Source organism: Scatophagus argus, chromosome 7 (genome assembly GCF_020382885.2).
Source record: "Scatophagus argus isolate fScaArg1 chromosome 7, fScaArg1.pri, whole genome shotgun sequence".
NCBI classification, from domain to species: Eukaryota; Metazoa; Chordata; class Actinopteri; family Scatophagidae; genus Scatophagus; species Scatophagus argus.
This window is the reverse complement of record NC_058499.1, coordinates 17,418,101-17,430,988: the sequence shown is the minus strand read 5'-3', so window position 1 is coordinate 17,430,988 and position 12,888 is coordinate 17,418,101. Positions and strand designations below refer to the sequence as shown.

Below are 12,888 nucleotides of genomic sequence, written 5' to 3'. Positions count from 1 at the left end.
CGCCACACTCCAAACATGGGTAGATTTTGCGTTTTGTGCGTAAATCTTGTTATGCTGCTATGCCACAGTGTTCAGTAAATTCTTGAACCAAAATAGTCATGTGCAAAAGTTAAAAAAAAAAAACTGCCGCATTTTGATGTCAGTAACGGGCGCAGTGTTTCTGGCTGCTGTTATTTTCCTTTTTTTTGTTTTTTTTATTTTTATTTTCCAAGTTGTTTTACTGCGGTAAATTTAAAAACTTAAGTCATACCCTATATGCATGCGTGGCAGGGTAAAAATATGCTTAGCTGGGGTTTTTCATCTATCAAGTGAGTTAAAAAATTAATTTCAGATGGCATCAACTTTGTTTGAGGTAGTGTAGTGTGTGTAGTCTCTGTTTTCCTAATGGAGTATTTGTAGTAGGTGAGGAGAGAAAGTGACACTGTGTTAAATTACACTAAAGGGAAACTCGGTGACACTCAGGCATTGCTGTCTTTGCCAAGCAACTCCAAGAAAGCGAGCGATTCCTTAACCTTTCAGAAAGACCTCAGGTTTCAGAGCATGGATGGTTTCCATATCACTGTCCCCCAGTCTTAAAGTGATACTCTATCCCAAAGGAGCCCATCACAGCCAACAATGGGCAGGAGGCAGTTTATACCCTGGATTTGTCACCAGTCAATCACAGGGCCCACACACAAAGACAGACAATCACAACTCACACCTATGGGCAATGTAGAGTGGCCAGTTAGCCTAATGCGCATGTTACTGTGGGAGGAAGCTGGAGTACCCGGAGAAAACCTATGCGGGCACGGGGAGAACATGCAAACTACAGACTGGGATTCCAACCTGGAACCCTCTTGCTGTGAGGTGACAGGGCTAACCATCACATCACATCACAGCACCATGCCATCCCAAGACTATTATCAATGGCTCTTATATTTACAGTATCCATTTTTTCATATATTTTTATAATTGGGCTTTGTTGGGACAAAACATTTCAGACAGTACTTAATGATATATGAAATACTGGTTGTGTAGAACAGTGTATTGTTAACAATGAACACAGACCTTTGGAAGTATGTCTCTAAAGCAAGCTGTTTTAACAGTGTGACCCAATACATCCATTTACATTTACTAGAAACAAAGCTGCACATGGCAACCATCCAGTTAAATATAAAAGACGCTTCTCACCAGCTGTTTCTACTGGTGTGCGGCCTATGTTGTCATTACCATTAGACAAGGCCACATTCTAGGGCAGCATGTGATGAGCACTAATTAGTCTGTAAGTCATTTGAGTGCACTTAATGGTAAGTGCCCTTAGAATCTGTGTCATTCTTCTGAAGTCTAGTCTGCTGCCACCCCTGTGTCTCATGCACCTGATTCCTCTGCTTTCATGCAGGGGGAATGATTACATTTATGGTCTGTTTGTCTGTGTACCCTGGCTTAAAACGACAAACAATTCCTGTGTACCTAGGGGCACTTACACCAGCCTTCATTATCCATTTGGATTAGAATCTCAGATCCAGGAGCAGATGAAGGACTTTGCCTAATAATCAGTTAAATGAAATTATGTGTTCCCTAGAGACTAGTTTTTATATTTGGCTTTTGAAAACTGTCTGCCTCGACGACATAGCCATATGTACCATGTTGCAGTGTTGCTTAAGATTACATTTGCCATTGCACATACTCAATTTGTTTTTTTTAATGAGATCTTTTCTGTTTTAGCATTGGTCTTTTTGGTATCAGTGCATTGCCCACAATGTATAGATACAACTGAGAAAGAGTGACAGCTATTTAGAAAAAAAAATCTTAAAAGGTAAAAGCCATTACTAATGTAATGGCACAATCTGAATATTGATGTGCAGAATTTCAAACACATTAGATGGACAGGTGTTGATGTACTAGAGCTTTAGTCTTTAGTATTTCTTGAATAGATTAATAAAATTTCGTGTCAACTAGATTATCAGGCAGTTGTTATCAGTTGTGGCTTAGTTTCTAGCCACTCCTGTTTTCTCAGTTGAAACACTAACTTCTAGCCTCAAGTTATTATTCACACCCTTCCTATTGTTTCCCTTAATTGAGCCAGAGACACAACTATGAATCAGTCTGCAGGATCTGGCCCGGACCCCCTCTTGTGAGTCAGTCTTGACCCTCTGCTCGGAAAGTAAGCGAGCCCACATTGTTCTTATGTAAATGTTACTTAGTTGTTTGCTTGAAAAGCAGTGCATCCAGAGCAGTGGCTATACAACATGCAAGTGGTAATGTTTCACCCATCCATAACCATAGAGTTGATAATTGCAGAGCTTGTGTGGTTAATCGTTCTCTTGATGTATTTTGAATGAGCATGAAGCTACTTGTAGGAAGCACAGGACCTTGGCAAACTCACAAGCCTCTACAATAGTTTGACAGCTAGTTTCTCCATGTCTGGTTCTGGGTGTTCCATTCATTTAAGAGTGATATATGGAGGTAGGTCCAACACATTGGGCTTTAAAATATTATTTTTGTGGGTACTTTGTGTGTTGTTGGACAGCATAGTGGGTGTAGAAAGGAAGGCAGAGCTTGTATGTGGTGTGTAGCTTATTTTATTATGTTGTGAAATGACCTTGAGAACACATACTTAAATGTCTGGTCTGAATGAGAAAATTTAGGACAGCTAGGAGTGTTTATTAGAAAGTGGTGCAGTTCTGGAGTCCTTCCATACAAACCGTGCCACGTTCTGGGTCACAGTGTCTTCCTTCACTTCTCATGATTTGTATATGCATGCTTGGTACACGATTTATAATTTTTGCGCCATATATTTCTATATCATACAAATTTCTTTTCTTTCTTTTGTACAGGACAAAATTAATATGAAAATAGAAATTAGCGCTCGTTATTAGTTTTAGGATTGCATGGCCATCTGAGACGATCGTGAATTGCCCCATTGTTCCCTCTTCTTTATGTCTTTCTGTTTTTCCCTAGTTGCTCTCTGTTTGGCGTCCATCTTCTTCGCACTGCCTGCCCCCTTTGTCTTTGTCCCTCAAGCGCTGTCAGCTCAGGGATTCTCTCTCAGTTCACTTCTTATTTAGGTTAGACGTACTCAAGTGTTATGGCTTCTTCCATTGCTCAGCAGTAGCTTTAAAGGGTATAGATTCCATCTTTGCTGCCAAACCCATTTTAGTCTTGCTGACTTGCCCGTAGATCATTAGCTGAGGCCATCTATGCCAAGTTTTTTTTCTTTTTTACTGCTGATTATGATGTTATTATGCTATTATTCTGATTATTTTTGCAGGTTATTTTTTGCATTTGAAAAACATTGGTGAAGTCAGAAATTAGTGTGCGAATTTGTGATACTCTATCTTTTGTAGTGAGTGAATTTCTCCTACTTGTGTAATAACAAAAATACCCATTGATGAAAATATAATTGAAATTTCATTGAGGCAAACCTCTACTGTGCAAGTGTATTTCCTGACAGTGAGACTGATGCAATATTGACTTGTTTGGGTTTGAGTGATGACAGTATTATATTTGGGGATGTGATTCTGCATACACAAGGAATTATATGAATGTTTTGTGTGTGTGTGTGTGTGTGTGTGTGTGCTTGTTGCTGTGTGTGGATTGCTGCGTGTGTGGTTTTGGGTTTTGGATTTGTGGCTTATCATACATCCCAGCTGTTTGACAATGTATTGTTCTTTGCATAGGCAAAGAGAGTGTTAACAGGCATTTCAAGTAAAAAGCAAAAGTCCAGACCAGAATGGGGTTTTGAAAACAGCACTTTTAGCTGTAAACATTACATTATATGTCAAATACAGGCAATTAGAGTGAGAGTCAAATTTTAAATTGAAATATGAAGTGTTTTTTTTTCTTTTTTCTTAAGAGACACATTTCTTACAGAATGGTTCCTCGAAACTTTTCTGCATCATTGTAAGAGAAATAGTCCCTCGTGAATACGGTCGTGTGTATTATTGTCTGTTTGTGTTTGAGTATGATTAACTCCTTTTGTGTCAACTTTCTGTCAACACAGAATGGAATCCTGTTCCTGTGAAAAGACACTGAAAGAAAAATTAAGTAAAATTATACTTTAACTTTCAATTACACTTTTTCAGAATGGATCTGTTACAGACTGCGTAAGTATTTTATTGCCCCAAATCCACCTTAGCTGAAGGCTACCTGTAACTGACTGCCAGTGGTGTGTGTACAGGTGGCAAACATCCTGTCCAGAGAGATGTTGGCAGCTCCCTCAGGAGTGGGTGGGGTGTGGTTTCACCCTTCTCAGCACAGTGGTGCATGACCAGGAGGAGCATGGGAAGTTTTTCTGTTTGTACTGTGTCAGTTAAAGTGAAACCTTACTCTAACTTTTGTATCTCTGCAGGTGAGACAGGCTGTGCCAACAAAGGCATCTGAATGCAGTGTGTGCTGCGACTCAGGTGAAAGGTAAGCTGTGCTCTCAACTGCTGGCCCCCTCTTAAATGCCTCAATAATGCATATGCTCAATTAGATTGGCTCGCTGTCTGTTTTAGCTTCACTTAAACAAATGATTTGTGTGTGTCATTCATATGTTCCATTCCAAGGTTAAGGTCTAATTTGTGAACTTGTTTTCTCTCAGGCGTCAGTCTACTTTCAAAATTTGACACAAATGCAAGTACATTTTTACACAGTGTTGCCAGGAGGCATAACTCACTTTTGGAGTAGAACCGAGAATTAGGACATGTCTCTTAAGGAATGAAATAGATGTACTTCATGTTTATGCCAGTTTTTATTATGTTTTAAATCATCTTGCTTTCTGTAGCTACTTGTCACAATATCAGTTAGCACTGTAAAGCTTGCATTTGTGCTGTTTTGGTGACTTTTGCACTTCGGTGGTAGTAGTGTGCCAGCTTTACAAAGTTGGAGCGCAGAGCTGCAGTGAGAGAGAAACAGACAGAACTGAGATCAGCAGCTTACAGGGTGTGTCAGATACATTTTGGTTAGAAGGGAGTAAATGTTTAGGGTTGCACAAGGACAGATGGATACTGAATAATACTTCAGAAAGATATGCAAAGCTCTGAAACAGGCAGTTTGCCTGGAGTGCATGTTGATCTTTCGTACAGTGGCAGAGGAAGTGTAATGACTAGTTAGAATTTCTTTTTTCAGCCTCCATTCCTTAGTTAGTACACTGTGTATTTTCGGCACTCCTGAAAGGATACGTGTATGAGTGTCTCTGTGCATGTTGGTTAGTTGCATAAATAGTATAGTAGACAGGAAGCTGTTGGCCACATCTGATGGAAAGATAGAAACCAGGTGTTCTTATTACACTTACTTTATGAATTTAGTCTTCTTACTGTAAACATGTTTTATTGTGATTGTATCACATTTAGAAATGCGTCACACTTACCTTCCTCTCTCTGCTTTTGGTATACTGAAACTGTGGTATTGCATCAGTTAGAAATGTTGCTTTGCTGCTCTGTACAGCCCTAAGATCATAGCAAACTGGACTGTGTTAGCCATGATACACACTACTTGCTTTCTCATATCAGTCAGGAAGCATTTGGATTCCGCCTTTTCCAAGCTGTTTATTTTGGCATGTGATTGCAGCACACAGACGTATAAGATTTAACAGCAAATTACACATTAACCAGGAAAAATGTCTCAACCTGTACCCAGCAAATCACACCCAGGCTTCTGTTGCCTTGTTTTCTTGTCTGACTTAAAAGCCATCCACATTCAGACTAATTTATTACGATAATGATAATAATGGTAATAAATACTTTATAGTTTATGCCAGCTGTCTGTATAGTTCCCTTAACTGTTCTGTATTTCATTACTAATGATCAGTATAATGCACAGAATTTCAAGGTACTTTATTTGTCCCTGGGTTGAAGAACAAAATCAAAAAAGTTTATAGTTCCCTTCATTCATGTTACGCAGATTGAACATATGCACAGCTCATTAAATTTAGAATAAATAGGATATAAAAGAAAATATATATATATGTGTGTGTGTGTAGGTCCTTATATGAATACATACATGTAAACACCATGGAAGTAATTTTATACTGTATTTTCTAAATTAGAGTCTCTGAATGTGTAAATGGCATCAGCAAGATGCCCACATCAAGTGCAACTGCTTGATCTGGGATGTTGTGGTGTAGAAAGGTCTCTGTGTAGATGTGGGCATTGATAATTCCACAGAATAATAAAAAACCTGGTCTTAATCCAGACTCTGTGCCGCCTGCTCCAATGTCAATGAGTGCATTTCTCGCATAGGTAACGTGTTTCAGTAATAAAGCCAAAACAGATTAAAACCAAAATGTAGCAAGTTTGACGGAGCTACTGACTGCTGCATATGCAGCGGTTGCCATGGAAAAACAGTGTCATCTCCATCACTCTAGGCTTTGTTACTTTCAGCCAGCCTATAGTATATCCACATTTTGAAGTTGGGACTATGATCACAAGTAGAAAGAGCACTCAGTGGAAAATTGTCATATTCTGTGTTCAATATTTCCACCAGTTCAACTTAAAACTATTTTCACTTCTCTGTGTTTAATTGACTAAAGAGGTACTGTTAGGTATGCAATGAAATACTAAAATGTAACCTTTCTGTCTATCTCTTTGCCTCACTTATCTAATGGACCTTTGTTTTTACTGTACACTAAGGTCTTACATGTCAGTTCATGGAAGACTGTCCCTGCATTCATGCCCTGACCTTGTAATAATGAATGAAAAGGAAGAGAAAGTCTTAATTTGTTAAGACTAAAAGCAACACATCACTATGTGGACCTTAAAGTCAGGAAGGAATGTTCTAGGTTTGAACCTGTTGGCCAGCTGGGGCCTTTCTGTGTAGAGTTTTCTTCTTCTCCCTGTGACTGCTGTGACCCTGAGGTTTCTCTACGCTCTCCCATCCCTGCCACTCTATGATTGATTGGCGATCTATACAGTGTTTACCCTGTCTCTCATCCACTGCCAGCTAGGATCAGTTGAGATAAGTGGCTATAGCTAATGATCCTTAGCTATAAGTGACATCCTTTCTATGTACTCCACTTACCTGAGTATATGATTAGCACTCCAGCTCAGATAAACATGTATCTGTCAGTGAAAAGCTTGTGAGCTTCTGTCAGTGAAAAGCTTGCAAGCTTCTGTCAGCTTCAAGCATAAAAGTGTCTGTCATTGTGGGATTGACAGAGGGACAGAAAGAGGGCAGGTGGTTGACAAGAAAGAGAGAGGATAGACAGGCTGTGGGAAGTGTTGATTTGTTGACCAAAACCTTTATCAGTGCATGTGCACAGGAAAGGAATGAAGTGAAAGTGTGAAACAGAGATAGGTTCACAAATCTCACAGCACCAGACAAAGGCAGAGTTCACGTGGCATCAGTTGTCCAAATTTCAAAAACAACAACTCTTGAGCATGGACAGATTTTTTTATAATGTGTCTTTAGTTTTAAATAACAAATATAAATAAACCTGCTTCTGTAACCTTTTGATCCGTTGTTGTTGTTGTGCAGTTTTCACTCCCTTTGTTAAGAGTCATAGCTGAGTCACTACAATATCTTAGCTGGACATGCTATATTGATATAATAAAATATATGTATAGTTTCAGGTTGTGGTTGGCTAGTCAAGAATACCATAATTTGTCATTTTGACTTGTAATGATAATCTTTACAGTTCTTGCATTAAGGGACAGTGGAGTAGCATTTCATAAAACAGTTTAAGGAGTTTTGTGCATTTTTTATATATTGTTATAAAAGCACTGGTTGCACTGCTGGACAAGAATGATCTGGTTTCACCTAGACAGAAGTGTAAGTGGAGCACAGTAACTATTTAGCCATTAGATCTATAGAAAGTCTAGCCTCATTACATTACATTAATTGAGGTGGCTTGTGACACGACTATCAAGTGACTGCTTGGACAAAGGGCAGAATTTGCACTCTTAGCAAGTTGACCCAATTACTTCCCATTCAGTGTTTTGCAAATCATGAGCCAGTCTTGCTCCATTCATCTGGGGGTGAGAGTACCCAGCAGTCTAATACAGAGTGGTCAGCCAACTTCTTGTGTTCTCCAGACACGAGGGGTTTGGAGCTTTGTGAGAAGTGATGTGAAGTCCCTCTCACACCGTCTCTCATTGTAAGAGTTGGAGGAGTCCCTTGTTGTGTGTTTGTTTCTCAAACTGGGACAAACATGGACATTGTGAAAATGATCAAATGATCAGGCTTATAATTAAGCAACACAGACATTACCTGTATCTGGCTAGCAGCATTAACGAACCTTGTGTGTGCGTTATGTGCCCGTGTAGGTGTGTGATTGCTCAGACTCTGACTCATTTCAAAGCTTGCCAGGAACTCAAGTCTTTTCTCCAGTTTGTTAATTCATTAAGTTCTACAGCTTCAGTAAAGGCCAAAGTTTTGACTCCGCCTTGATACTATATGTTTTGCACCACAGTTTAGCTGGCAAAGCAGTTATAGCAATTATTACTGTGTGTATGATATATACGTGTATATACAGACACACACACACACACATACAAACAAACGTACATATGCAGTCAGCTCATGAGCTAGAAGCAAAAAGCAGCAATTGTGTTGCCAAATCAAGATTCTGAGCTCAAGATAAACAGACAAATTTGTTTAAAGTTGCCAGTTGAATTGCTCTTAATTTGATGATCTTTGGCAACTGGCCATTTATTAAATGGTATATTACAGTCTTTCAAGTCTGTGATGGGCCTTAACCTTCTGCTCAATATCATTAATCAAAGTCATTTATCTGACTTCTTGTCATCTACCATTCCTTGCTTAATGACCATCCTTCTGTTCAGTCAGGACAGCCAGCCGCTGGGTCTCTGCTGGCAGACATCTTCCTCCCAGCCCTTCACACCTCCTGTCTCTCCAGCAGACAGACAGAAGAGTCCCAGCCCTCACCACAATCCACAGAGAAGTCCTTTTTTCCCTGAGGAATGAGCCCTTAGCCTGTGCTGCCTTAATCAAACACAGGCTGATTCTACTGCTCCTTTTCACCTTCTATGCAGCCTCCACAGGTTATTCTTTCCTTTTCTGCCACAAAGATTTTCAGTTCTATAAAAAGGACTTATCATGATGTAACAAGGCCTTCAAATCGCTGCAGCGGCTTGAAGTGGAGCACAAGAGAGAATCTAATTTTCATAGCTCTTATATATAATTCAAGGTGCTGTGTAAGTAAAATTGGCTGATGGATTGCTTTTTCATGAATTTACTTTTTCAGCGTTGGGAGTAGAAGTGTGTGAGAGCCATTTGGAGTTGAAGGGAACATAGATATGGCACTGGGTTGGCTTAGCATGAAATTTGTTAATGCCATCAATCTTCATAAAAAAAATCAAAACACTCATTATTATTATTATTATTATTATTATTATTATTATTATTATTATTATCATCACAATTATGCAATTCAGGTTTATGGAATCATGGCAGATTTTCTTGTGGTATCGCTTCTCTGTTAGTAGCATCCTGCTTTGTAAGTATTCAAATAAGTATTCAGTGGAAACTGAGGGTGGCTGTATAAACATAGTGGTAAATAGTAGAAGTGCACCTATTACAATTTTTTTCCGATTTCTGATTGTTTCGTATGTGATGTGCCGATACTGGTTTTCGCTGATTCCAATTTTCTTTCTAAGAACTATAATTGAAAGTTTATACAATCAAAAATCAGCTTTTCTTCAATGAAGAATTTTACTTTCATAATAAAAATTTAAACTTTACCATTTCCTCTCAAAATAAAGCAACTGGAAAGAGCTACAGATAATTAACCGAAAATGAGCCATACACCCAACTTTATCTGACATATTTTACTTTACCAAGCAAAAGCAGGTGTAACAGATTTAACTTAACAAATGTCAGTTACTCATATCATTTTACAGTATGCTTGTAAATTCACCAGGGTGGAGGTAATGTATCAAATTTCTGAAGCCTCTTTTCTCAACTATGGAGAACGGCCGACCATCCAGGACCGTGAATTCCATAATTTTCCTTGTAATTGCTTTGGTCCTTTCACTGCACATGTCAAGGAAAGACGAGAGAGACTGCTGGCTTGTGTCTCACACTGAGCTCTGGCTAGCTTTAGCTTTAGCTGCCTTTCCTTTGCTAGCTTTTTCAAACTGGGCATGTTCAGCTCGGTGATGGTATTTTAAGTGTCTGATTAGGTTTGTTGTTCTGGACGGGTTCGTGGTAGTACCTCGCGGTTTACTTTGGCCTTTTATAAATTTTTGAGCTTTGTGTCTTCTTCACTGATGATGAAGAACATCCACGCTAAAGACATGTTAGTGATTTTCCCAGCCAGCCAGGCAGGAGATTATGATCCTCAACTTTGATGAGACCAGACCACATTTCTTAGTCAGTCATGCTTAGACCTGCCACATTTAGTCTGTTATTCGATTAGTCGATCAGATTAATATTAGTCGTTAACAATTTTGATAATCTTTTATTGTTTCAATCATTTTTCAAGCAGAAATGTCAAACATTTGCTGGTTCCAGTTTCCTTGTAGGATTTGCTAGTGCATGACATGGAAAGAACACAAAACATAAACAAAACTAGACTTGAGGTTCACAGAAGTAAATTAATTAAGTAAACTAATTTGAATTTTATAACAGTGAGGCCTGCTTCATTTCTCTCATTTACCTTACTCCAAAAAGAATTGTTAAAGGATTACGTGATTTAGAATAAGTAAAACAGAATGTGTAATTGATGGCTGCACCCCTGTGATGTTTATTGAAAAGAAATTCTACAGTGTAACTTTACTTTTCTGTCATGGCTTTGTTGCCTTGTCTAGCTTCTGTTTGTGTTTACTGGAGGTCTGTGTCAGCTTGTGTTTGTGTCTTTGCACATGTGGGTGCATACGCTGTATGTGGAAATCAGTGTGTTGATGCTGAGTTTGATGCAGCATATTCCATCAGATCAGTTTCTGTATCAGTTTCATTTGACTGACACTGTGATGATCTTTAATGGTATCAAAAAAGTGCAGTGCCCTGTCCAATGAGTATCCTTGATGTTCCAAGACAAAAACAACATGAAAATGAAAACTGTGCCAGTGCTAATCAAAGTCATATCTGTAGCCTCTCAAAGTACATTATTAAAATTCTCTGATACCTTAATACCCAGGGAGTGTCTCTCTGTGTTTTTATGCAGTACATGTGCATCTATGTGCCTCCATTTGACGCATTTGTATGTAAAGAAATGGGCCATGCTCGGCACCACTGTATTTATCAGCTCAGCCTGGCTAGGTCTGCCTGTGGCTGGCTCTCACACACTGCCAACCATAGTGACAGCCAGCTGGCTTGATCTGTCTCCCAGGTCAATATGGTTCCAGTGCTTGGAGCCATGGTTTGGTAAATTGTAGATTTCAGATTAAGGGGAACATGACTTCTTCATCAAAATAGTTTAGAATAAAAACTTTGAAAGTTGTCAGTGGGCTAACTGGTGGTGTTTGTCCTGTGACTGTAATATAATTAGCATGTGTCTGATACATGGAACAGTACTAAATAAACCAATTTAAATCTACAATTTTAATTTAGAGTGGTGATGTTGGTGGTATGTCTGGTGTATTTTATAGTAGTGATACTGTACATATACTGTATATCATATACAATTTTGGAGTTAACCAGTTTCTTAACCAGTTTCCTTCGTAGTCTAACTTATACCTCACATACACACACGCACGCATACGCATAAGCTGGATCACAGGTGCTTCTTTGGAGTTAAGATCTCAAAAGTAGGTTTTGGGGGAAGTATGCACAAAGGCAAGCACAGATATTTGAGGCAGAAGAGCACACAGAGAAAAAGATAGGTCTTTTTCACATACAAAATTTGTTTTGGATCCATGCTTGTGTTTTGATGTAGCCATATCTCTGGCTATGTTTTCAAATAAATATTGGTTAATCTCTGCACCCCTTATTTCCAAGATAATTTCCCACCCCCTTGTGGGGAAAAGTAGGTCTCACTTTCAGGCCATGTGTATCTTTCTTTTTCCCTGCTCCTTGACAGAAGCCTTTGTTCTCAGAAACCAGCTGTGTGTGCACAGGGAGGTTGTGTCTCCTGCTAGTCTGACCTGAAACACAAGGAACTCCTTCCCCTCAGTGCTTATGTCACAGCTAGGCAAGAAGTCAAATAACCTCCTGTGGGACTACGTGCAAGCTGAAACGCTCAGTCAAATGAGCAATCAAAGGAAGGCTGTAGATTGTCATAGAATAGTTGATATGTTGAAATTTCTAGAGCTTCATGGAGGGACCTGCAGAATAGAACAGGCTGATTGTGGTTTCAGTGACGTAGTGAAGGTTTGCCGTGGCAATGGACCACCGCACTCCCCACACAACAAAGGGGTTTTCCTATTTTAGATTACATCAAATGGGAAGCCTCACTGGAAGTCATTTTCTCCATGTGAGTTCCTTAAAATATACCTGCAATCCACACAAGACTCGGAATAGAACAAGTAAACCACACATCCTCCCACTGACTGTCACAAAATTAGCCTCCTATGTGCCTCATGTCAAACAGCAGACCTAGTTTTGCCTTCTTCATATCCTTCTTTAGACACAGCAGTTTTTGACACAATACCTCTTGCTGTGCAAAAAATCTATATATTATACTTCAAATGAGCAGTACAGATCTCAGTAAATTTATATAAACATTTATACAATGTTATTTACAAGAAAATATATTGATCATACAGTATAAATATGTAAAGTTTTTATTACCCTCTTGATATAACGATTTACAGAAATAAAGATGGGAAATCTAGAATCCAAAAGATTTCTTTGTTTTTTAACAAAACGCAGCAGGTTCAAGTCATTGGCCAGAATTAGGGTCTGTGGGGCGACATCATTTGTAAAAGGACTCTATAAAAGGCTTGTTGCATCAGATCTCTTCTGGAACCTCTCAAGAGCTTCTGTTCCTTACTTCATTTTACTTAACCAGTTTCCTTCGTAGTCTAA

General features: G+C 39.0%; 1 protein-coding gene across 6 annotated transcripts in view; it reads left to right on the top strand.

Annotated features, from left to right (window-relative positions):
• Positions 1-12,888, top strand: part of osbpl5 (oxysterol binding protein-like 5) — a 42,647-nt gene that overhangs the window by 6,066 nt on the left and 23,693 nt on the right. Inside the window, exons 1-3 of one of the 6 annotated variants that reach the window (XM_046393514.1) lie at positions 1,694-2,445; positions 4,331-4,392; positions 8,745-8,963. The exons of 1 other annotated variant lie outside the window; for it this stretch is intronic. In XM_046393514.1, coding sequence (XP_046249470.1) covers positions 8,949-8,963 — 15 coding nt within the window. In that variant the 5' untranslated portion in view covers positions 1,694-2,445; positions 4,331-4,392; positions 8,745-8,948. Of the gene's footprint in view, positions 1-1,693; positions 2,446-3,982; positions 4,023-4,330; positions 4,393-8,744; positions 8,964-12,888 lie in introns of those variants that run through there. 4 more of the 6 variants (XM_046393513.1, XM_046393516.1, XM_046393517.1 and 1 more) reach the window with 4 other exon arrangements.